At 52.4% G+C, this 24,298-nt stretch overlaps 1 protein-coding gene and 2 long non-coding RNA genes across 4 annotated transcripts; 2 read left to right on the top strand and 1 right to left on the bottom strand.

The window, feature by feature from the left end:
- Positions 1 to 1,681: 1,681 nt before the first annotated feature.
- On the bottom strand, positions 1,682 to 16,990 carry LOC309372845 (protein-glutamine gamma-glutamyltransferase E-like). Its single transcript, XM_081916847.1, has 13 exons — positions 16,853 to 16,990; positions 14,679 to 14,846; positions 14,285 to 14,521; positions 13,729 to 13,847; positions 12,182 to 12,310; positions 11,722 to 11,899; positions 8,827 to 8,962; positions 8,509 to 8,612; positions 5,707 to 5,952; positions 4,775 to 5,077; positions 3,925 to 4,082; positions 3,562 to 3,695; positions 1,682 to 1,863 (listed from the first exon to the last, which is right to left on the bottom strand). The coding sequence occupies exons 1-13, from the start codon at positions 16,857 to 16,859 to the stop codon at positions 1,716 to 1,718; spliced, it is 2,067 nt and encodes a 688-aa protein (XP_081772973.1). The 5' UTR covers positions 16,860 to 16,990; the 3' UTR covers positions 1,682 to 1,715.
- On the top strand, positions 1,889 to 6,498 carry LOC309373231. Its single transcript, XR_014169880.1, has 2 exons — positions 1,889 to 2,953; positions 5,844 to 6,498. It is a non-coding gene; the product is annotated as an uncharacterized lncRNA (long non-coding RNA).
- On the top strand, positions 7,633 to 23,575 carry LOC309373228. Of its 2 annotated transcripts, none has more exons than XR_014169873.1 (4): positions 7,633 to 7,868; positions 8,141 to 8,254; positions 11,322 to 11,371; positions 23,122 to 23,575. It is a non-coding gene; the product is annotated as an uncharacterized lncRNA (long non-coding RNA). The 2 variants fall into 2 exon arrangements; XR_014169874.1 differs by lacking the exon at positions 23,122 to 23,575 and adding an exon at positions 20,997 to 21,133.
- The last annotated feature ends 723 nt before the right edge of the window (positions 23,576 to 24,298 follow it).

The raw sequence follows: 24,298 nt of genomic DNA, 5'->3' as shown, positions 1-24,298 counted from the left end.
AAGTTCTTGCTAGCTAGCAGGAGAAGGGGCTAAGACTACAGCTGACTGCTAAGGACCAAGACCATCAAAATGCAATTGGTAGAGAGGACTCTGTGTGATGTCATTTCCCCTCCTCTCCTGGGGGCCTCCTGGTACTTCCTGCTCCTCTCTCTCCCTTTGGCCAGCCAAGAGGGCAGACGTTCCCTTTGCCTCCTCCACTGCAGGCAGATGCCAGAAACTGGTTGTACAGCCAAGCTCGGCTCCCAAACACCTCCGTTTTGGAACATTTTGGCTCCCGAACACCGAAAACCCAGTATTCCGGTATTTGAACAATTTTTGGAAGCCGAACAGCTTCTGTGGAGTTTTTTTTTCTTTTATCTCCATTGACTTTGCTGGCCACCCTTTGATCCTTGATTGTTGAACGTTTCGGAAGTCAAACTGTCTTCCGGAATGGATTACGTTCGACAACCGAGGTTTGACTGTACTGGAAAGGTAAATATTGTTGGGGGATTGATCATTTGTTTTACAGACAACTGAGTGAGTTTCTGTTCTGTATGTGATGCAACTTTCAGATGCTGGCCAGAAAAACCAGAATGGTTACACTGCTGCAATATAAGAATGAGATCATTGTCAGCTTGCAGCATCTGGAAAAATAGCCTTGAAAAACTGTGCTTTTTATTATTTTATTATTTATTGAGTTTATATACCGCCCTATACCTGGAGTTTCTCCTTAGACTACTGCTGTGTGCCATAGTATGCTAAGTGAGATGTTCCACTGTTGGGACCAGCAGCCATAAATGGACTTTCTGTATATATTTCAACAATTACGCTTAATACGGGCAATAAAGAGCTTATTGCTTGGACTGCTCTTGCGTCTTGAGCTGTTTATCCATCAGGGCAAATCCGCTTGCAAAAGCTGCATGTTTACAACTCAGCTGGAAGTGTGCTGGGCGATTGGTTTAAGGCAGGAGTTTGAAGGCCATAAAATCTCAGAGGTATTTTGCCTGCATAATTTTTACTCCTGCCATTGCTGTGAACCAATGCATGATAATAAGTAAATTATATTTTAAACTTACTTCCCAGGTTGTTGCCTTTGTTAATCAGGGTAAGAAAGGGAGAGTCCGTTGAGTTGATAGCTGGACTTGCTCAAAACAAGGTTTCATAGCCTAATCCCTGTGCTTTTAATGTTGCAGCCAAGGATGGGACCCCCCCTTTGGTGTCCTCTGCTCTGGGCTGTTATTGGGGGTCCAAGGATTACACACACATGAAGGAGATGGATGGTTGGTGAAGGAATTGGCCGCTACGGCTTCAACCATGACGGTCCCTGGCAGGGCTTCGCTGCCCCACAGGGGACTTTCCTTGTCAGGTTCCAGCGCCCCCTTCCTGCATAGAGGCTGGAATCCCCCCCCCCCGAGTCCTGTTGATCGCATGGGGTCTGCTTTTCATCTCCTGTTTCTGCCGCTGGGTCGGCAGGCCGTGGTGTCCCAAGAGTCAAAATGTCATAGAATCAGAGAGCCACAGAGTTGGGAGAGACCAAAGAGGTTAAGGTCTCACAGCTAATGTGTCGGGTTTTGGGGGGTTCTCAAAGGCACGCACCAGCCAGAAGAAGAGGACGAGACACAGTGGAGATATAAGAAGAAAACTTGTATTAAAATGCACATGAAAACAATGGGGTGAGGCCCTGCTGTGCTCAGGCTCCCCATTCCACCGTTTGGCTGCCACATGGCTAGTCATGCTCAGGCAGAGACATTAATGGGCTCAAAGGCTTTGATGTCTTGAAATTTGTCACAGGAGAAATTAACCAGCAGCTGCTTCGTCCCACTCTTGCTGGGCTTGACCTCGAACTCGAGGCGGGTGCTCTGCTTGGCCTGCAGGGGTGGTGCGCTGCAAACAAGGAGCAAAAGGAGCCAGTCAGCTGATGCTCAGGAGGAGCTGTGGGCCTGGCATGGGGCTGCCTGGCCCTCCTCTGCCCTTCAGGACTCCAGGGCTAGCTCCAGCAGCAGCCGCCGCCAAGCCAGAGGCTCTCCCAGGCCCTGCCCACCAGGCGGGGTCTCCCTCTCGCTGCTGGGTTCCCATGCGCAGGCCAGGCTGCGGCTTCATTTGCTTTTCACTACTAATTACTGTAGATCAAGCACAATAACTCTGAGTTGGGGGGGGGAGCAGTGGCAGAAGCAGGTGCTTCCCCTGCAGAAGGACCCACGGCTGGGGGGGCAGCTGCCAAAGGGACCAGAGCAGGGGGGTTGGGGCTAACGGGGTCCAGGTTGGACATGCCATGATCATTCAGGTGGCCCAGAAGGTACAGCCTGATGTGCAGCCAGTGGGGGGACTCTGAGCCTGGAGAAACGATGGATGGCAGCCCTAGGCTGAGCATGATGGACCCACTCGGGGGGCGGGCAGTGGGTGCTGAGCAGTCTCCCATTACCCCTCACCTCCCTCTCAGACCACCCTAGGAAGAGCAGCTCTGGACGCCCCCTCCCTCGCCCCATCACCTTGTGGCAGTGGGTATTGGGGGGGGCGTATGCCTGGGAATTTATCCTTCTTCTGATTTGAGGGTCAAACTAAATGTTCCCCAGTTAAGCAGTTCAGGCTGAAGGTAGCCATGAGCTCCCACATCCACGCCAGCCAGGTGAGGAGCCAGCCTGGGCCCAGCTTAGCACACAAGTGGCTTGTGGGACCTTCAGTTTGGAGCACGGGTCCCTCTCCCCACAAAATACTTCCACATCCCATCAAAGCTTGCTCATTAGGAAGCAGGGACCCAGTGTCCCAATTCCTCTCTAGAAGGGTCCTCCTTGAAGTCTTTCTTCTAAGATCACTTTTCTTCCTCAGAGTAGTTTGTCCCCACTGGCTGCCCAGTCTCCTCCTGACTTGGGATGTGCCAAAGAAACAGCAGCCCAGCTCTGCCTTTGCCAGTTCCTGGCTGGAGTGTTGAAAGGCAGTGGGGACACCCAGCCCCACACAGCTGCCACCAGGTGGGGTGAGTGACAGCACCAGTGCTAAGCACTGGCTGGGGCGGTTGGCAAGCCGGGGGGGGGGGTACAAATGAGCAGTTTGAGCAGTGGGGTGCTGGGGGCAAAGATTTCTAAAGGGTGGCTGAAACTCATGTCTGCAGCAGAGGCTGCCTGTGCACAGCGCTCTCTCTCTCTCTCTCTCTCTCTCTCTCTCTCTCTCTCTCTCTCTCACACACACACACACACACACACACACTCGCGATTCCCTGAAGCAATTTCTCAACTATTAAATGACATCTCTGAGGCAAAAGGGGCCCCAGCCTCTGTCACTGACAATTCCTGGTACATGTAGAAAAGTTGCCTTGGAAGGTGATAGAAAAGTGGGCTGTGACTCTTTTGGGTAGTGAGCAAAGGAAGCCCCACATGGCCAAGAAGACACAGGAGTCCCTTCTGGGCACCCCTTTCCAGACCGCCCGCCCCCCCCCCGGAGACTGGAGCCCCGACTTTGCCTGCTCTGGAAGTGCAGCTGAGGAACTGGGAGGTGGGAGCACCACAAGGGAGCACCCCAGCAGCCACCCCCAGTCCTGGGGAGGGGACACGGCACCCCGCCTGTCTGGATGTCCCAGGCACTTACTCCAGCTTGAGCTTCTCTGCCAGCAAGTCACTGCCCTCTGCCTGCAGCACACAGTCCTTCACTTCTTCATTGAGAGGGTTGGTGAAGACCACCTCCACCTTCAGCGGCTGGTCCACTTTCGCCTGTCCCAGCACCTGCCCAGAGAAAAGCCCCCATTGAGTAGGAGGGCCACTCCCCTGGCCTCCCAGGGGGCAGGCCAGGGGGCACAGCCAGGAGGGCACAGGCCTCCAAAAGCATGCCTGGGAGGGCCATGCACCGCCCAGCAAGCAGAGAGAGAAACTTGAGAGGCAATTCTGTGGGCATCAAGGCAGGGAGGCACTCAGGAGCCTCTCCTGGGCACAGAGGCAGGTGAGGAAGACTTACTTTCAAGGTGACGGAGGGGTTGCTCAGCGTGATGTCTCCTTCCACCACGGCTTCGGTTCCCTCTGAGAGTTGGCACAAGGCTGTGGCTCGAATCATGTTGTCTGGCGTCAGGTGTTGCTGGTACTCAGCGTATGCGATCTTGAGAGGAAACTTTTTCTCTGAAAGTGACAAGTAACCAAAGGGCCTTCCATGAGATGTGGGTCACGCAAGCCGGCAGGGGCAGACTTTGGTCTTCCATAGTTCAGCAGCACCCATGGAAGACCTAATTTGGCACCCTATCTCATGCACAAGCACTGCATCATAGTTGCCACACCTTGTGGCTCAGCGGCCGGTGCAGAGGAACCTCTTGCGGTGCTCAAAATCCCCCTCGGGTGCCAGGAAGAACCCCAAAACGTTGCCCTTTCTTCAGGGGAAGGTGAGTCCCATAGCCCTTGGTGGAGAACAGTCAGGGGCTGCCAAGGCAGGAACTTGGCTAGCTGGGGGCAGATATGGGGAGCAATGATCCCCCTCTTCCATGTCCCTTGCCCCCCAACATTGCCCATGGATGCAAAAAGAGGAGCCCCCCATCTCTTGGGGTAGAGCAAGTGGAAAAAGGGGCAGGCCAGGCACAGAGGTCAGCACACACCAGCAGTGGGAGTTCTTTGTACCCTAAGATCTGAGGAGGTTGCTGGAACTCGCCATCCCCCACCCCAGCAAGCCAAGAGGGAGACCTATGGGAGGTGCCTCTGCCACCACCCCCACCTGAGTGGGGCTTCTCCAGAAGGCCCGACTGTGGCTTGTGGGCAAAGAAGGAGGAAGAGGGGGCATTGGAGGCTGCCCCCTTGCTGTGGGGAGCCCACAAAAGGCTTACCTTCTTGCGGGCCCAGAGTCACTGCGAGAGAGTCCTTCCAGACTTCATGGATGGGCTTCCCATTGTAGACGATGGACCAGGCGGTCATCTTGGCTGTCAGGCTCCTGGCCTCGGAGGCAAGGTTCTTCAGGGTGAAGACCAAGTCAACATCCTGACCAACCTTTGGCTCAGGGCTCTTGGACTTCAGAGTCCCTGAGAGATTTGGGTTCACAGCTTCCGGACCCTTGGCAGATATGGCATTGAACGTGTTCAGGTTCAGCTTCTCACTGGCCTTTTTGAAGACGGCTCTTTCCTTCTCTGAGCCTGGAAGAGAAACAGCAGGTGGCAAAGCCCAGCAGGGCTGTTAGGCCCCAGTGCAGGAGCCATAGGGACCAGCAGTTGCATGAAGGGCACTTTCCCTCTCCTTCCCCAGGCCAGGGGCTCTTGGGGCCTCAGCCTCGCAGCCATCCTAGCAGTGCAAGGCCTGGTGGCACAGGAGGGCTGGGGTCCTGAGGGCTGGCAGGCAGACCATGGGGCTCTTTGCTCAGGCCTGGCTTGGATGTGGCGCATGGACTGAAAATCTTTGCCTGCCCTCCCTCCCACTCATTGGTGGGCAATGCCATGCATGTTCCGCCCTCCCTGCCCTGGCCAATCTGCTGACAGGGCGCCCAAAGTAGCTTCTGGGAAATGCTCTGAGAAACACCTGAGCCTCCATGGGTGTAGCCAACGGGCAGCAGGGGAGCATCTCCCACCCCCCCCATCAAGTAAATCCATAAAAATATTTAACTGAGGTTCTGCCCCCAACAAAAATACTGGCTCCACCCATGTGAGCCTCCCTCTGCTTTGCTCTCCTGATGGGCCAGTCTTGTCCTCACAACTTCGGTAATTATTTCCTTGGCAATAATCCAGATCCCTCAACATTTCCAGTTTCTGTCTCAATTTGCATGCCTTACCTTCTGGGTATTTATAATTGTTGGTGACATCTTGGCGGGCATAGCTGCCCACAGCCTTGGTGCTTGTGTTCTGGCCAATTGTCTTGGTCTCAGAGTAGACCTTTGTTTTCTTTCCCGTGTCCGTGTCATACGTCCAGGTGACGCGGTCGGCATTGACCTCCGCATAGACAAACGGGCAATCGTAGTTCAGGTCGACATCTCCTTCCTTGATGGCCATCAGCGAAGCTGGACCGCACTGGAAGATGCCTGCAGGAAGGAAAGGGAGGGAGAACCAGTGGGCATTCTGTGCCTCAAGGCCACATGGGAGGGGGCAAACAAAACCCCAGCTAGCAGATACATTTAAAACAAAATGAAAAGCATACAAAATAAACTTTCATAGCAAAGACCCACTAAGTCAGCTGGGAAAGCCCGTCAGAACAAAAATGTCTTCAACTGCTTCCAGAAAGTGCAGATCACGGCTGCCTGTCATATCTCAACAGGGATGCTGCTCCACAGAAGAAGGGCAGCCACACTCAAAGCCCTCTTCTTTACAGGTCAGTTGCTTTTGGTGAGAGCCATTGTCTTCGTGGGCATTGTGAGTTTGGGAGGGAGAGAAGGGGCAGAGAGAGAGGCAGGGGAGATTTTTTTTAACTTGCAGGAGAAACCTCCTGCCAGCTGCAGCCACCTACTGGGCAGCCAGTGCCAGATTTACATAGCTTGGGCCCCCGAAAAAACATTTAAAGGAAAAAAACAACCTGGATGTACATTTCCAAAATATAAGATAAAAAACAAATAAAATAAAACCTACATACAGCAACAGTGTTGTGTGTTGTGTATGGACCTATTAAAATTAATCAATTTTATGTATATTGGTAATTCAAAATTATTTTTATGTGAATGGACAATTTGTTGTTGACAAAGGATAGCTGGGTATATAAAGGGCCCCATTCCCTTCTGTAACTTAGGGCCTCATCAAACCTAAATCCGGCCCTGTGGGCAGCAAAGGGATAAGATGGTCTCTCTTGCAAGGAACTTGGTCCCAAGCTGTATAGGGACCATATATGTAAGTACCAAGGCCTTGAACTTATAGCAGAATGGCAGCTGCTGCAAATTCCAAATGTTGCTGCTGGTTGGTCCCTACAATCAGCCTTGACGTTCTGCCCTCCACAAAATCTTTCCTTTCAAAAAATACATATTATTGTACACGGCACTCCAGCAGGTTTCATAATATGATGGGCAAAAGGTCCCCCTGCTGAAATTGCTTTAAAAATTAATTCCATTTTTCATTCATTTTCCTTCTGTCATTGACTGCTCCCACAAATCCCCCACCAGGATGACATTGCAGCAAAAGGTTTTGTTCACCCCTTTGCCAGGCTCCCTAAAGTCGATACATGTAAAACAAAACTATCAACATTTAATAGTGAATGAACAAAATTATATTTAAAAAGAGAATAGCTGGTGGGAAACCTTGAGAATCACTGTTCCTATAGCATTGACTCTTCCAGAAACACTGGGGGAAGAAAAATTGTGACTCCCCCCCTTTTTAGACAACAAAGGTAAGCTTCCCTAAAACGAGAGCCCCTGGACCTCTTTGTCTGAACTTTGGCAGGTTTCTTAGCCAAGGGCGGCTCCCAGTCTCAGGTTCCCAGTTGCCCACATAAGACTGGGAGAGGCAAGGGGGCTTCTCCCCACCTGCCCCAAATGCCAACGGCAGCCCCTGAGGAGGGACCACTGCCCTTCACAGAGACATCCTCCTCTCAGGAGGGGATGCCTCTTATTCCAATTCTGCCACAAAATAAACAAGCAACCTTCTTTTGCTGCCGTGAGAAAAATAGCCCTTAAAGGTCTTGTGGGATGTGCAACATTCCTTGTAATGCTAGAGTGGACATGCAAGGGAATGTTTGGTCCAGCCAGTTGAAACTTCCTGTTCCTCCTGGCCTGGAGCATCCTTCTTCTTGCATGAGACCAGAGGTGGGCATGACCTCACCTGTCCAGGTAACAAAAGGACGAGTCATGCAGCACTCCCTCCCTTTTTTTCTTTCTCCTTTTGTCTGCTTCCAGCTAGGACTGTTCTGTTGGTTTTCAGCCAACAGCAGCACAGGGATATGGGGTAAATCCACATGTTGCTATTTGTAACTTTAAGTCTTTAAGCCTTCAGGACTGATACTGTGCACTGCCTGAAAGTGAGTAAACTTACTTTTTGTTGACTATGAAGAGGATTGTGGTATCTTTATTCTTTTAAGAGGGATTTAAAAGGGGATCTTACCAGGAACATACTCACTCTGAGGCAGATTGAATTGCATAATAGTAAGAGGTTCTAACGAGCCTGCAACCAGTTTCTGCTGTGCAAGAGAAGGGGAACGTAACTCTGCTACATAAGGAACTTGCTAGCGCATGTTAAGAAGATTATTAATAAAACATATATCCTCTCCTGCCACCCTGAACATTCCCACAGGTCCCTTGGATGAAACTCCCCTGGACGAATCCACATGAAGCTTGGCAGGCTTTGGATTCCACGCTGGAGGAGATCCTTTGCCTGCAAATGTCATCCACCTCTGCAAAAATGCAGGTGGGGAATTATTGCTGATTTTAGATTTCCCATTATAGTCAAGGGGTAGGGGACAGAGCTTGGGATTTAGCAGATCAGAATTGGTCCCAAATAGTGAATTGAACTGGAACAACACAGAGCCTTTGGGTCGCTTCCAGTTCTTTGATTCTGCTGCCCGCCACTTAGCCCCTCGCCAAACCTGGGCATTTCTGCCATGGGGAACAGTGTGGCAAGAAGGCAAAGCACAAATCAGCCCCCCCCCCCCCAGTTCTCACCTGTGCTCCTCTCCTGGGGAGTTGCATCCAGAATTTGCCACCCATTGAACTGGGAGCCAAGGTCCGGCCGGACAAACCAACCTTCATTCCAGACATGGAAGTTCCTGGGCCAGAGAATAAACAAGCCTGATGTGAAGGTTTGCAGTGAGATGAGGGCAGATTGTGGCTCCCACCACGGCAACTTCCTCCTGCCAAGGGAGGCAAGGAAAGGACCAAGAGATCCCTTTCACCCACCCACCCACCCACCCAGGGCCCTGCCTCTCTGTGCAGAAATGCAACTGATGCTGGTGAGGTGGGGGAAGAGTCAGGCTGCGTTACCAGACACTGTCGGAGGCAATGTTCAGGGGGTTCCCAGAGCTGTCATAGTACTCATCCACAGTCAGGCTTCTGTCGGTGTCGTGGGCAGAATTGAAATTGGAGATCATGCGTGCTGCAATTCCCAGGCATCGGAGGACTGAGAGGGAATGAGAGAGAGAATATGAACTTTGTGAGGCTGTTCCTCAGGGCCAGAGGCAATGGCTGCAGAATACTCTTGATAGAAACATCAACTTCTCAGGCAGGTGCTCTTGGCTCTGGGGCCTGTGAGCACTCCTTGGGAGATGTTGCCATTGACCCTGTGGGCTGGCGCAAGAGCAAGCATGGAAAGGGGAGCAGTCACTGGAAGGAAGTAGAGCAGTGGCTGCCATTCCCACTCAGGAGTCTCCTGTGACGAGGACTGGTCTAAGGTGCTGGGTGCGAGAGGCAGGGGCAAAGTTGAAACTTCATCACAAGATAGATGGCTGCCTCAGGCCCCATTGCCCTCTTTGTCAGGGCCAGCACTTTTTCTGCCTCCTCACACATCTGAAAATGCCAGGGGGACCCAGCAGAGCGTATCAGACTACCGAGACCACCAGCCCGGAGAGAGCCCCACCAGGGGAGTTTGCAGACCCAGAGAGGGTGACGCTTTTCTCCCCAGTCACAACACACACAAACATACCCAGCCTAGTTCCATGCCCAGGATCCCAGGCAGAAAGGGCCACAAGTCTGAATCAAAGCTCAGACCAGAAGCACAAGTGCAGGTCGCTCTGAGCCATGAGGAAGAAGGGGAGCCGTGGAGCAAAGGGCTCTCTGGATCCAGCTATGGCTCCTTCTCCTTACTTCCGGATTTACTGGTGCAGCACATCCTTCTGTCCCACTCCTAGGCCTGTGTGTGATTGTGACCCCTGGACTGGACATTTCACTTGCCACAATTACATCAAATGATAGGAACATAATGAAATGTTGAAGCAGAAAAGCATGGAATCATGGTGCTGGCAGGGACCCAAGGATCATCTTTCTTGTGCAACCCCCTGCAATGCAGGAATCTCAGCTCAAGCATCCCTGACAGATGGCCATCCAACCTCTGCTTAGAAACCTCCAAGGAAGGAGAGTCCAGAACCTCCTTATAAAAAGTAAACACTTGTTTGACCTCAGTTATTTGACACAGAGGGGGATACCAACAGATATAGTCCAAAAGGCACACAGGGAGTTCTGCATGTGTGGGAGAAATTTAAAAAGCAAGTGGTCCTCACTGACCGGGTGCAAAAAGATATTGTCATCCGGAGGAGCCCTGGCTGCCTATATAAAACACTATAGTGTCCCCCTTACCTGAGAGTAAGGCCCACTGAAATCAGTGCAGCTTTCTTCTGAGTAGATAGTTCTTTGCTAGATGCAAGTCAGCTGCACCAAACGACCCCGTTCAGCTAGGCGTTGGGGTGGGTTTCACCTTGCGCCTTGCAAAGCTGAGCAGATGCTGCCAACAGGCCTTGTGCCCCTTGGCAACATCTGAAGACCCTGATCTATCTGATCCAGTGCTGGGTGGATTGGATCCTGTGCCTTGCAGAGTCAGGCCCAGGCTGCCACTGGGCCCAGCACTGGTGGCAGCTACAAGCAGCTCTGGTTCGCCCAGCCCTACCCACTGTCACCCCACCTGACCTGGGGGTTCTGGATCGGTAGCTCTACTGGTCAAAATAGGAGCATCAGCAATCGCCCTCTCCTATCAGAAACATCCCAAGACAGCTCTAAGAAAACACATGTGGCAAAAAGGAGTGCTAGGCCCTGGTGGGCCTCCCCCTTACCCACTTGCCATTGACCAAGCGCATAGCTAGCTAATCAGGATTCTATATGTGCCTATTTTTCTTCCCTTCTCACTTCCCCCTGTGGCTCCTGAGCCTCGTGCTATGCCCCCCGCCATTTATGTGATTTTCACCTGTGACCCCCTTGGAATATTCTAGAGAATTTTCTGTGACCCCTTGGTTGTGGGGGTTTGTTGTCAAAATAACAATGCATTATTCAGGTTGAGTAACTCTAGAGACTAGGGACGTGGGTGGCGCTGTGGGTTAAACCACAGAGCCTAGGGCTTGCTGATCTGAAGGTCGCAGTGAAGCGGCTTAGTCATGCTGGCCACATGACCCGGAAGCTGTACACCGGCTCCCTTGGCCAATAAAGCGAGATGAGCGCTGCAACCCCAGAGTCGTCCGTGACTGGACCTAATGGTCAGGGGTCCCTTTACCTTTACCCTTAACTCTAGAGACTAACAACCACAGTGCTGCAAATTTCTGGTTAGACAGATTGCAAATAAAAGCAATATAATTTGCAGACACAGAGCTCTGTTTGACAGCACTTCCCTTGAGTTCTCTAGCAGGAAAAAGACAAAGGGATTAAATTTTTTCTACTTCCTCCTGCTTCGGAACTCATTATCTTTTCCGCCATGCTTCTGAGGCAGATGGATGTCTGTCTGGTCTCTGCTCCAGTGGAGATTCCATTTTTGACCTCAACTATGCATTGTAATCTAGAAGCAGAATTTGCCTGTTTGTAACTGCTGGAATCAAGTGCAAGACTTTATGTAAGTACTGTTTTACATGTGATTCTTTTATTAAGAGGGAGAAAGGGGGAAATCATATATCCCACCCTTCCCACAAACTCCATCCAACAATGGTTCCCTGGGGACTCTGAATGTTCTGGGGGTGGGGGGGGGCAGCAGCAGAGAAGCTGTTTGCAGCAAAAGGCATTGGCACCCTTTGCACTCAGCCATCCGTTTTGCCCAGACTAAATGCTTGCTACATGTCTGCCACCTGTGGTTTGGCTGCTGACCAGAGGCAGCAGAGCCTGCCATGAAAACCCACAGCTGGGGCTTGAGCTAATTCCTCACCCCAGCGGCTTGGTGGTGCATGCCAGTGTTTCAGGCAGACCTACCTGTAGTCAGCACTCCAGCAAAGACCCAGCACTGCCCATACAGGACAGGTCTAAATCCCGAGTCCTTCCATTTTCTCAAGATGTCCACGCTTCCATTCCAGCTGCTTGGACTCTCCCCACCACTGTAATTCCCACTCCAGTTTCCTTGCAGGACTCCTCTGTCGTCATTGCTGTTGACCTGCAGCGGGGGAGGGGGGAATCAAGAGAGGCCAATGAGCTGCTCCCCCTTTTTTGCACAGGCTGGATTGGACCAGGGAGCAGCAGGAAGGGAGTGGCGGGCTGCCTGCCTGCCTGCCTTCCCCTTTCCACCCATGATCCCACCTCCACATCCTTTTGCAAAGTTAATAGAATCATAAAATTGTAGGCAGGCAGGTGAGAGCCCCCTCGTGGCTCCTCTCAGGGACACTCGCTCCTATCCATGGGGTGGGTGGGAGCCTGGCTCATGCTGGGCTTTCCTTACCATGGCGCTGAGCACCCGCCCAACGTATTTGGGGTCATTTCGTCTGCGCACGTCAGCAGTTGGGTCCTTGCGGTAGCTCAAGCTCCGGTCTAGAATGTCAAGGCAGATGTCCAAAATGCCGTCTTGAAACTGAACACAGAGAGGAAGACAAATGAAATGGTTCTTCATCCTGTGGCAGCATCACCCAGTGCTACACACATAACCTGGAGCTCCCCCTGCGTTTTGAGCGACTCCAACTATGAACTGGTTGAAGGAAGAGAGAGAGGACCAGGAGGTACTATTTGTTCCTTCCTCTGCAGGAGAGGAGGGGAAATGACATCACACAGAGCCCTCTCTATCAATTGCATTTCTATGCTCTGAGTCTGCCTCTCATCAATTCAGTTCTGTGGATTTAGCGCCTTCTCATGTGTTGAGGGAATTACTGGCTTGTTTTGCTTTTGATTTTCTTGCTTATTTTGTGTTTTCATTTTGTATTTTTCTGTATTTTTATGTTGGGAACTGTGATCTTTGGAAGAAGGCTGATATACAAACTTAATAAAATAAATAATTAATATAGATATGTGCTTGTGAGGTTTGGCTGCTAATCTCTCACGGGGCCTGGGTGGGCGAGAGGGGCCCACAGTGGCTCCGAAGGTTTCCTGCCCCTCTCCCTTCCTTGGGAAGAGGCTTGGGAGTAACCCAGACTGTCCCAGAGAATGTTCAGCTTGTTAAGACGTCCCAGGCCAGGGGCTCCTCCTTCTCCCTCTCTCCCCCCCTTCCCGGGATTGCCATATGTCCTCTTTTTCCAAGACACGTCCTCTTTTTCATGGGTAGAGCCATCATCTTCCCCCCAAAAAACTAAGTTTTGGGTCTTTGGGGGGATTTTTACAGCATTTTCCTCAAAAAGTGCCCTAAGTTGCCATACTTCCGGAGTTTTCTGGACATTTCGCCAATTTGGCGAAAAATCCTCCCAGACACCGTTTTGACAGTCCGATTCACGGACGTGTCTGGGGGAAAACCGAGATGTATGGCAGCCCTATCATGGTGATCCATAGCAATGGCGTAGCGTGGGTTGTCAGCACCCGGGGCAAAGCAAGTAATTTGCGCCCCCTAACCCATGGATTTGTGCCCCCTAACCCTAACCCCCAGATGTTGCGCCCGGTGAGGCCGCCCCCCCTGCACCCCCCACGCTAGGCCACTGATCCATAGCTAAAAGCAGAAGTCGACAAATGTGTCCTGTTTTTTGCTCTTCAAAATATGGCAACCCGAAGACCCCCAGGGACCGTCCAGCCAGCCTAGGAAGTGCGCTCTGGTCGCGGGGGAGGAGACACGAGGCATTGCCGTCCGCACCTGGAATTGAGGAGCTGGAAAGGTCCTTTGGCTTCACACCCAGGACCTATTTTTCTCTCTCTTCTTTTGAGAAAGGGTGGGGGACGGGATTTGGAGGGCGCGCGTGTGCGCGTAGCTGGGCTCCAGTTGCTCTGGGCATTTCTGGACGGGGCCGGTAGCGTCTCTCCTAGCCCCTCCCCACCCCGGTCTCCAGCCCCCGCCCAAAGGCTTCCCCCTACCTGGCCAAAGTTCCACCCGAAGCTGGAGATGCGGTTCGCGCTGCCCACGAAGACGACGCCGAACTCGGAAAGGACGTATTCCTTGCGCTCCGCGTCGTTGCCCATGAAGACGTCGTCTCCTGCAAGCGAAAGAACCGGCCGGTGCTGAGGGGCCATTTGGGTGGGGAAGAACTAGGAATCCCCAGTACCTCCTTGGGGCGCCCCCAGCCCTCCTCCCTGTAGCTGCAGGTGGCCCGTCCTGTCCCTGTGCGCCTTGGGGGCAGGAAGCCCCCGGCGCCGCCCTGAGGCCGCTTCGTGCAGCCGGAAGCACCTAGCCAGGAGGAGGAGGAGGAGCCTCGGGTCCCCACCAGAAAAGGCCGGGGGCCGAGGGGGGCAGTCGTGGGGGGGGAGGTCCGGTGGGGTCGGGGGCATCAGTCGCTGGGGGCCCCTGTGTTTTGGGTTTGTTTTCGCTCTTGTTTTTATTAAGTATTTCGTGTTTCTTATATTTTTATGTTGTGAACCACCTTGAGATCTACGGATGAAGGGCGGCATACAAATTTAATAAATAACTAAATACCTGTTGCCCAGGGGTTAAAGAGCAGCACGAAGGTGCCGAGGTGGGAGGCGCCGGCGGTCGTTTTGATCCCCAGCCGGTAGCGCCCGATGGCGGCACTCGCAGGGCTGGAAATGGCGATGTTCAGGGAGCCCGAAGCCGCCGGAGAGTCCTGGACGGCGCCCCAGGAGCCGCCGCTGGGTGCGGCGCTGGAGATGCCAAAAGCCACGCGGGTCTTCTCGTGCAGGGCAGAGGTCGATCCTGGCAGCAGGAGGAAGGCGGTGAGCTTTGGGCATAGTGGAGGTCACATCTTGGGCAGCCCGCCCTCCGGGGTGGGGGCCTTTACGCCAAGTGGCCCCCTCGACATGGAGAGCCAAGGAGTCACCCAGCTGGACTCTGCAATTCGGTGGCGGCTTACCTGTTTCGACGGTGAACGTGAGGCTGCCTGGAGCTGGCGCTGCTCCGCCGAAGGCCAGAGAGATATAGAAAAGTTGGGCCCGTCGCACCACCAGCTCGGTGCCGGGGTACTGCTCGGTGTGGTGCGCGCTGCCATTGGCTTTCCGCTTCCAGTCAATCTTCGGCACAGCTGCAAAAACGGGGACAAGACCACGAAGGTTGAGGCAGAGAGGCTCGCCTGCGCCTTTCCGAAACAGGTCATGCCCTCGCAGCGACCCAGAAGTCACCCTTCAGGCACAGGGCGCTCCTTTCCCTGAAGACCAAGAGCCAAGGGACCGCCTTTCCTAGCGCCCCTTTCCCTCAGACCGGCTGGAGAAACGCGCGTGAAACGGAGCTCTTGATGCTCGACTTCATCGCATTTGACACCAATGCAACTACTGTAGATCTCCCGAGAGGAGGAGGAGGAGATCTGTGGCAGCTGCGGAGTTGTGGGCAGGGCAGACCCTCCACGTGGCGCTGCGGCACTTCGGCAAGAGCAGCCGCTGCGGAGCAGGGCAGCGCAAGGGCACCAGCCCGCCTGTCCCGGCCTGGCGCCAGCTGTGCTCGGTCGCTTTCTGCGGATTCACGCGTGTTGGGTTGCGTATACAGAACAGAAACCGTCGTCCCCGGCGCTAAAGTAGGGATGTGCCAAAGTCGAGGGATGGATTGTGACTAAGCAAAAACCACTCACGAATCTGAGGGCTCAGCACTTGCTGGGCAGCTCCGGACCGACCTCTCTTAGCGCCTGGGACGGGACCGGGCGGGCAAGCAGTTCATCAGGGAAGGAGGGCAGGGGGGCACTCGCCCAGACTCTCGCCATGGCAGCCCGGCCACATTCTGGATGCGGCCAAGCCTGCGCGCGCTCTCTCTGTGCAACCGTCCCTCGTGCGTCCTGCATCGCCCTGGGAAGACTCCAGGCCCGGGGTGCGGAGCGCTTGGGCTGGGCTGCGGACCGAGGGAGCTGGGCCCCGAAGCCCAGAGCCCAGCCGCCTTCCGCAAGCGCCGGCTTGCCCTGCCCCCGCCTCTCGCTGTAATTACGGCTCTTCAAACGGGGCGGACAGCGCGCGGAGCGTGTCCCGGTGGGGAGAGGGCAGCCCCAGGGCCCAGCCCAGGAGGCAGCCGGGGACTAAAGATTTGCCTTTGGGAAGCTGCTGTTTGGCGGCGGACGCCCCATAACGGAACTGCCGGAGCCTCGCTGGTCCCCCGAGCTGGCGAGGCTCCTCGGAGAGAGCCGGCCCGCCTTGCGGAAGGCGCTGTCACTGGAAGTCCAATGGACGCCTGCTGAAAACTTTTCCGCGCTGCCCAGCTCATGCAGACAATTAAGACACCACCTTTCAAAGGCTCATAGAACCGTAGAGTTGGAAGGAACCCCAGGGTCATCTAGTCTACCCTCTGCATTGCAGGAATCTGTTGCCCGAGGTGGGGCTGAACCCATGACCCTGGGAATAAGAGCCTCATACTCTACGGACCGAGCGATCACTAGAGAGGGAGTTCCAAAGGTTGGAACAGACACCATAATACTGTAGTTAGTGGAGGATTCCTGTGTTTAGATTTTCATGTGCTTTTAACTGCACATAGATGTTGTAAGCACGGGTTCTTTTTGTGATGTAGTGGTATATGCATATTCCTTGGGGTCAGGATAGAGGTTAACTTTACCCCGTCAGGCGATCAGCCTCTCTGCTCCAGCCCTGCCCTGCCCAGGGTGGTCCCTTCCCCATCCATGTCCTTGATGAGCTGGCTCTGCTTTGCTGCCCGCCCAGGATGGGCCCTACAGGTCTTTATCCACTCTAGAAAGCAGACCACCCTCACCGGCCCCTCCAGGCTGTGCTCCCAGCAGCAACAGGGCTGGGGGAAATGGGCAGGGGGGCAGGTGTGCTGGGTCCCTCCGAGCAAGGTGGGGTGCATGGCTAGAGGAAGGCCCGCCCCCCAGAGAGATGCAAAGGCTCCCCCTGCAGAGGAAGAGGCAGGAGAACCCAGCTGGCTTGTATTCTATTAGCTGGTGCTGTGGAGGGGTAGAGGAGAGGGCAAAGGCAAAGCCTTGATTTGCTGGCATGCCCAACAGGTCCATGAAATGCTGGCCCAGCCTTCCTTATTCGCACCTGCCCAGCCCTGCAGGCAGCCCATACTGGGGCCTTGCCCAGGGCAGCTTGTACTCACCAGCCATGCTCTCTCTTGTTCTGCTGCTCTTTGGGTCCTCTAGAGAAGCTCCCAGGGATAGGATGAGTCTCTCAAGGGGCTTGGAAGCACCTTATATGCAGCACACTGGAGACTCCTCCTTTTTGTCCAAAGGTGGGCGAGGCTCACAAGCCACACCAACAGTGCTGCAACCTTCCCTGACAGAGTGCGCCTGCCATGGGAGGGGCAGGCAGGAGTGACTCTGGGTGGCTCTTAACTCCAGGAAGGCTGATGACAGAAAGGGTGCATGCAGCAGGGAGTCATTTCCAGGTCAGAAGAAAGGGGCCTGAATCAGCCACCAGTAACCTTTCCCCTAGTCTTTCTAGGAAGGCCCCGGCACAAAGCCCTCAAGTGGCCAGGCCTCTGGGTCAGGTACACGGGCCTCTCTACAACCAGGGCATCTCTTAACTCATGCAGCCATGCAGCCAGCATTTCCCACTGGGGAACAGCTCGGTGGTGCAACCTCATTAAGCTGCCCTCCTTCCTTAACGCTAATTCCTTGCTGCACCCCGCACTCCCTGCATGTCAGACACTTTGCCAGCTGCAGTTCTGCTGGGTGGGAGGTGGCGGATGGCTGCAGCTGCCTGTGTGCAGGTCAACTCTTCCCTGAACTTGTTACCAGAGAAGTCAAGGCCATTTCTGACCAAAGCAAGAAGGCACCACCTCCTCCCTCCAATACGCCCATCCCAGCACAGGACTGATGACAGGCCTGTGGCAACAAAGCACCCAAGGAAGGAGACCCTCCAAAGGCACCTCAGAAAGGGTCCCTTTCCCTCCCACCCTCTCTCCAGTATTCTTGGGCAACCCACATGCAGGAGAGGCTCAAAGCTTCTTATGTTAATAGGCTTCTTAAACAACTGGTGCATATTCACACACCAACTCATTTTTGCTGCCACACAGGAAACAGCCTGGCTGGAACCTCCAGAGCTGGCTCTTCCTGAGCATTTGTCCCTTGCTCTCTCAGCCAGTGCTGGGACCAAGCAGGCAGGGGAGCTGTGATGGGGCCTGCTGGCTTCCAGGATCCGGCCCTTTGCCCCAGTGACCGTCATGGCAGTGACTAAGAAGAGCTTCCTTATGTCAAAACCCTCCATGAAAGATTGTGTGGCAAGGAACAACTATCCATATGCATTTCTACTCATGAGACGGATGTGGCTCCCCTGAGTCACGAGCTGATACATCTACCAATTCTTCCAGGGTTGCAGTTTCACTCACAGGAAAAGCAGAGGGAACCCTCTTCCTGCTAATGGGCCTTCCCACTGAAACTGGACGTAGCTGTCTTTCTACAGGGAGTCAAGGCAGAGCCTTGGTGCCACTCGGGAGCACATGGCAGGCCAGCCTTCCCTGCTCTTCCTCTCCTTCTGATGCAGCGGTGCCATCCCTTTGCCCAACAAACATCTCAAGACAGCAAGTCCTCTGACCAGTTTGTGGGCTGGGCATCTGTTCAAGGAACTGCAGCCCATGGAGAAAGCCTCACTTGGGGAGGCACATGGCAGGATCTGAAGCAAGGGGCGCAGGAGCTGCCTTCTCTCAGGACAGCGCTCAGAAGCAAAGGTGGGCTCCGCTGTTGGCTCCACCGTCCTCCAGGCCATGGCAGAGGAAGCAATGCTGGCATTTCCCGGCTCACCTCACAGTGACTGATCCAGCCAGAATCTCCTTTATGTTGCTCCATTCAGGCTGCCTCAGCAATGAGTGGAAACAGAGGCCAACGGCAAGCAGATTATTATGAAGGGCCACACCCTGAGCTGATGGTTTTCCTGTCCAGGGAATCTTGTTACATCTAGTTCTGCATGTTCACCAGGGATAAAAGTGTGGAAAAGATCACTCCTCCCCAGGACTGTGGCTCACCTGCTTACCTGGAGGGAGGGGCAAGGAGGGGCTCAAGCAAGGGACGACATCACACACACACACACACACACACACACCCTCCAGTTGCCATCAGGTTAACTGGACAGGCTCAGTCCTGCCACAGAATCCCTGCATCTTCAGACCTTCCACCTGGGGTGGGGGGTGGCATGTGCTAGCCTGTGGCTACTGGCAGTGAGGTTGGCAAGCTTGGGGGTGGGGTAAGAGGAGAAAGATTGCCTTTGCCACCCTCTCAGTGCTCTGTCCCCCAACAGAGATTCTCCTAGACCTTATTGCAGGTAGTGAGTTTGCTCAGATCCTGGCCACCCTCCTCCCCTGGCAGTGCTCCAGGAGAAGGTACAGTTGTTCCCACCTGTTGATGGAGCCCCCCCCCCATAATCTTGGCTGCCCTGACACTGGCCTTGGTCCTGGGCTGGGCTTGCTCTCGCCCTCCACCTCCACCTGGGCTCAACTCCTTGTTTCCAAGCTACTCTTGGTCTTGTGCCTTGTGGAGGGGCAGCAGAAACCCCCTCCTAGCACCTCCCTCCCAAATGAAGAGGCTCGGGAGTTTGGGAGCCTTCCTGCCCCTTTGGCCAGAGATATTGCCCCACTTCAGGGTGACTCGCGTGACACAGTTATGAAAGTCGGATGGGGAGGAAATGCTGGAGCAATCTGGCCCCAAGTGAGCAAGAGCGAGGGAGGAAGAGCTGCTGGGGCAATCCTGCTGGGGAAGGGATGTGCCAACCCCGCAGTTCTTGGCTCCTGCTCAGCCCCTGCTGGGGTGGACAGGCTGACTGGCCCACGCTCCCCCAGGATGATGCTCACAAGGCCAGGAGCAGATTGGGTTGGCTGTGTGTGCATTAACCAATGTGAGGAAATCTTTAACCATCAAGTGGTTGCCGTTTGAATTGCGAAACAGCTGACCCAAAGAAATCCTGTTGCTTGTAAGGATCTGGCCACGGGTTCAAGGTGTGGGCCAGGACTGGCCACCCCCTGTTCAAAACTCACCTTAGCCACAACCTTGCTGCCCCCAGCTCTGATGGCCCACGGGCTTCGCTGGCTCTAAAGGGAGAGTAGACTGGAGTGGTTCTAACAGTAGTCATAGCAGCAGCAGGGACTCTCAGAATTATAGAGTGAGGCGGGGTCCCAAGGGTCATCTAGTCCAACCCGTGCTACTCAACCACGGCAGAGCTCAGTGGCAGGAGAGGCCAGCCGGCCAGCCGAGTCTCAGGGGGTACTTGCCTGGAGGCAGAGTCAGTCCAGTCCTAAGGTCAGAAGTATCTCAGTTCATGTAGTCAGACAGTCTGGGGTCAAGAAAGCAGAGAGTCCAAGGTCACAAGAGGCAAGAAGCAGCAAGGTCTGGCCAGAACGACAAATATTGTTTCTAGCAACTGACTGAGGCTGGAAACCCTGCTGAAGAAAGCTGGAGCCAGCTGGTTCTCATCAGGAGCAAGAAGGCTGATCAGTGGCAGGTGGCGTCACTCTGCATTTTGCTCCTTCAGGCTGCTGCTCAACAGGTGAAGCTGATTCCTGGCCCATGACAAAATCCCTGCAATGCAGGAATCACAACTAAAGCCTCCCCAATAGTTGGTGATCGAGTCTCTGCTTAAAACCCCCCAATGATGGAGCCCAGCACCTTCCAAGAGAGTCTGCTCCACTGTCCAACAGTTCTTACCCTCAGTGTGTTTTCTCCCAATATTCCCATGTTTGTAGGCAATTTTGCCTGATAAGACACTTCTTTGCAAAGTGCCCCCCCAAATAATGGATTTTTGTATGTTGTTTTCACCAATGCATGCACTTTTATGTACACTTGATTACTGTATGTGCATTTTAGTACACATTACTTGGCTGGAGAACTGCATTCCAAAATTTGGGGGGGGGGCGGATTTTAAAGGATAGCTGTGTTTGAATTCTTGCAAGGTTTGCTTCCCCTTTCAGTGGAAACTGAATGGAGTATCTCCATCTACAGAGCTAGGGGGCTCCTGCAGGTGGGAGAGGCGGCTCCTGCTGCACCCAGATACTCCACTGGACTTTCCTGGGTGCTGCCAGGGGAAGAAGGAAGTTTTTCTCCGTGGCAGCAGCAGGGCACACAAACAGCATTTCTGATGATGGTGAAATTTCAGCTCTGCTTGCTCACGGAAGGTGGCTGTTTGTGAGGGACGGCTCTCTCTCTCTCAATGCTGAGCCACAGTCAGGCCTCTGGCTGGCCCTTCCGCTTTTTCAGCCCAGCTGCTGGCCACACGCGGGGTACCTGAGAGCCTCTGCTGGTCTTGCTCCACTCTAGGTCATTTCATCCTCTTTTGAGCTGCCTGCCATCAGGAAGGTCTGGTCCAGAGGACATAACACATGTGGATTCTGAAATGATTTTGAAGACAACATCTCACACCAAAGCCTCCTGCCTTGAGATCACAGCGGATGGAAGCTTGGATAAGTACATAAGACAAACCTGCTGGATCAGGCCAATGGCTCATCTAGTCCAGCATCCATTTATTCATTGTATTGCTCTCTCACCTCGTTTCTCCAAGAAGCTCAAGGTGATATATGTACCTGGTTCTCCCCTTTCTCATTTAATCCCCGCAACCCCATGAGGTTGTTTAGGCTGAGAAGCCCCCAAGGTCACAGAAAGCTTAATGGCCAACTGGGGATTCAAACCCTGGTCTCCCAGTCTGACACTCCTAGTCTGACACTCTAACTAATATACCACACTGGTTCTCATTTCCCACTGGGGAAACTAAGAAATCTCTGCTCTGAGAAGAACTCTCAGGTAGACAAAATCTTTTGAGGTGCTTAAAAAAATCAGCCATGTGCTCCTCTTGCTGAAGCTTCTAGCATTGGAGCTGAGCACTTGGTCCCGGTGGCAAAAGAGCCAGCAGACCTCAGGCTCAGTGCAAGGCTGGCCCTGAGACCGGTATCAGCCGAGTGAGGCTGGGGTGTGCCTACAATGGTATTCCACGGGTAATTTAAACACTTTTTTGAAATTGTGTTTTTTAAAGGATGTGACCAGTTTTGCAACTTCAATAATTTATCTGTAACTTGGAGAAATATTTCTCTAAAAGTACTTGAACAATTAAAAAAAACTATCTGTGGCAAAAGGACAAAGAGCTAACGCTTCATCAGCAAATGCTGAACATATGGCAACATTTGTTGGAAACTATGGGGAAAAGCTTTTCTGGCAAAGAACCTGTGGCCAATGTAACATAACCGATGTGACGTGACAATTCAAGCCACGTAAATGTTTCCAAAGCAAAACCCTGTGTATATGACACTTCACTCTGCAGTCACAGGTTGAAGGGGAGCATCAGGTCTACGTGGAAGTTGTAATGTGGAGAAACAGACCCTTTGCTTTAGCAACACCCTAATGATTTGTGACTTTTCAACCCAACGTTTATTATCGTTTACAGGGAAGACAAATGTCAAGGAAGTTCTCTTTCTCAAGAAGAATAGAATTTCATACCAATAAATATTGTATTGTATCATCTGGCCAACCAATTTCCTTTTCAGTTTCCCAGTTTCAACAATGTCAGAGATGCTAGCGGACATCAGCACTCCAGGACCGCTTTCTGCTTTTGGAGGACAATCAGTTTCCATTGGGACATTATTCCGTGTTTTGGTGCCGCTTGTTTTAAATTATGTGCCAAATTCATGTACACTTTATGTATGAGACAGGCTTCAACCTGCCACGGGGTTGTACTTGTCCTCTGAGGCAAGGTAAGAGACTTTTGGCTCCCAAAAGGATCTCTCGATCCTCTCGATCTAGAGTATCTCCAGCCTGTGGGGCAGCCTGGGCCCACCAGTCTTCCTCCATTGGGACCGTGAGGCCATTATTCTAAGCATGTATGATCCTAATGCAACATTTCTTCTCAGTTCAGCAACTAAGAAAGCAAATCTATCAGTACAAAAAGGGGTCATTAACCTATTCTCTAATTTCTTGGAGTGATATCTAACTGAAGTTTAGAAAAAAAGAGAGAGAAATCCTGAGTCACATGTTGTTTTAATCAAATGTAAAATGCCCTTTGGAAAACTGTTGCCAGATAATGAAACTAGAAAATTATCTTTGAAAAGAGATAGAACACGTTAACAACGTGAAGATGAAAAAAGGGTTTGTAAGTTGAAATGTTAATGGAATTATCTAGTAGCTCAATTTATGCCTCAGTTTCCCTGTTGAAATTAAAAAAAAAAAATAGGAAAGAGTTTTAGGACACACTTTCAGAGTTAAAGATCAACAGCAATTAGAATATACGGTGCAGTTGTTCACAAGTCAGGATAATCTACCAATTTACCAGCTGAAATCACAGTAAAACACCTCAGGCTTTCTTGAGCATTTGAAGGCTGACTGGACAATGCCTCAAACTGAGATAAGCAACTCTTCATCAAGGATAATAAAATGTGAGAAAATGTTGTTTCTCCAGAATTTCAGGAAGGCAAGAAAAGGCTTGCTGCTGTTGCTGCAGTCATCCCCAGTCACTGACAAACTCATGGACAGCAGGACCGACTCCCTTTCTCAATATCTTCTCCCTGAAGAGCTGGCTGGACCCACATAGCTAAAGTTGCCCCACGGCTGGTCGCTCCTGAGACTGCAGCTGGCTTCCTATGGCGCAGAGGAGCCCCTGGCCAGAAAATTACTTGCTTCTCATCTTTGTGATGCGTCCAACAGTCTTGGCTCTGAAATGCCCCAGATTTCTGCCCCACGTGTCAACTGAGGAATAACCTCAACTTCAAAAACTCTCAGAGGCGGTACCACAATATCCCCACCCTTCACTCTGGGAAATGCAAACACTGACTGTGCCAAACTCCAACCATTCCAAAGACCATTCTGGGCAAAAGAAATCTCCGGTTAATTAAATCTATCAAATTGCTCCAACAGATGCCTGCTTGATTGCCATTTGTGCTTAACTGCTCAGTTGCCAAATACGTTTAAATTGGTCTTGGTGTAATTGACACATAACTGTTGCTTATTGCATACTTCCCCAAATGATTTCAGCAATCTCCTGCCAATTAGGGTCTGGGAAAACAGGTTCCTGTTGTCCGTGTGTAGCAGCCACAATGCCCGTGCCATGCTATTTGGCACCCTAGGCAAGGCCTACTACACACATACACACTAGTTAACTTCAATTTTCATAACAGATGTCTTGTAGAAAAAATTATAAGTGCAAAACTTGAAACTGCCTTGGTCTGACCACATCTGGAATACTGTGTCCAGTTCTGGGCACCACAATTCAAGAAGGATGTCCACATGTGGTAGATATGTAAAATAGTTTACAAGTATCGGGAAATGATATACAATGCTATATAACGATAATGATATATGATGAGATGAAAAAAAAAGTTTAAAAACCTTTTCCCAAATACCCATTTCTTTTGGGAATGGTACATATTAGGGACACTTGTGGTGCTGTGGGTTAAACCACAGAGCCTAGGACTTGCTGATCAAAAGGTCGGTGGTTCGAATCCCCACGACGGGGTGAGCTCCCGTTGCTCGGTCCCTGCTCCTGCCAACCTAGCAGTTCAAAAGCACATCAAAGTGCAAGTAAATAGGTATACCACTCTGGCGGGAAGGTAAACGGCGTTTCCGTGCACTGCTCTGGT

The sequence above is a fragment of the Podarcis melisellensis genome (assembly GCF_964234715.1).
Source record: "Podarcis melisellensis genome assembly, chromosome: 6".
Taxonomy (NCBI): Eukaryota; Metazoa; Chordata; class Lepidosauria; order Squamata; family Lacertidae; genus Podarcis; species Podarcis melisellensis.
This window is presented reverse-complemented; position numbering and strand designations above follow the sequence as displayed.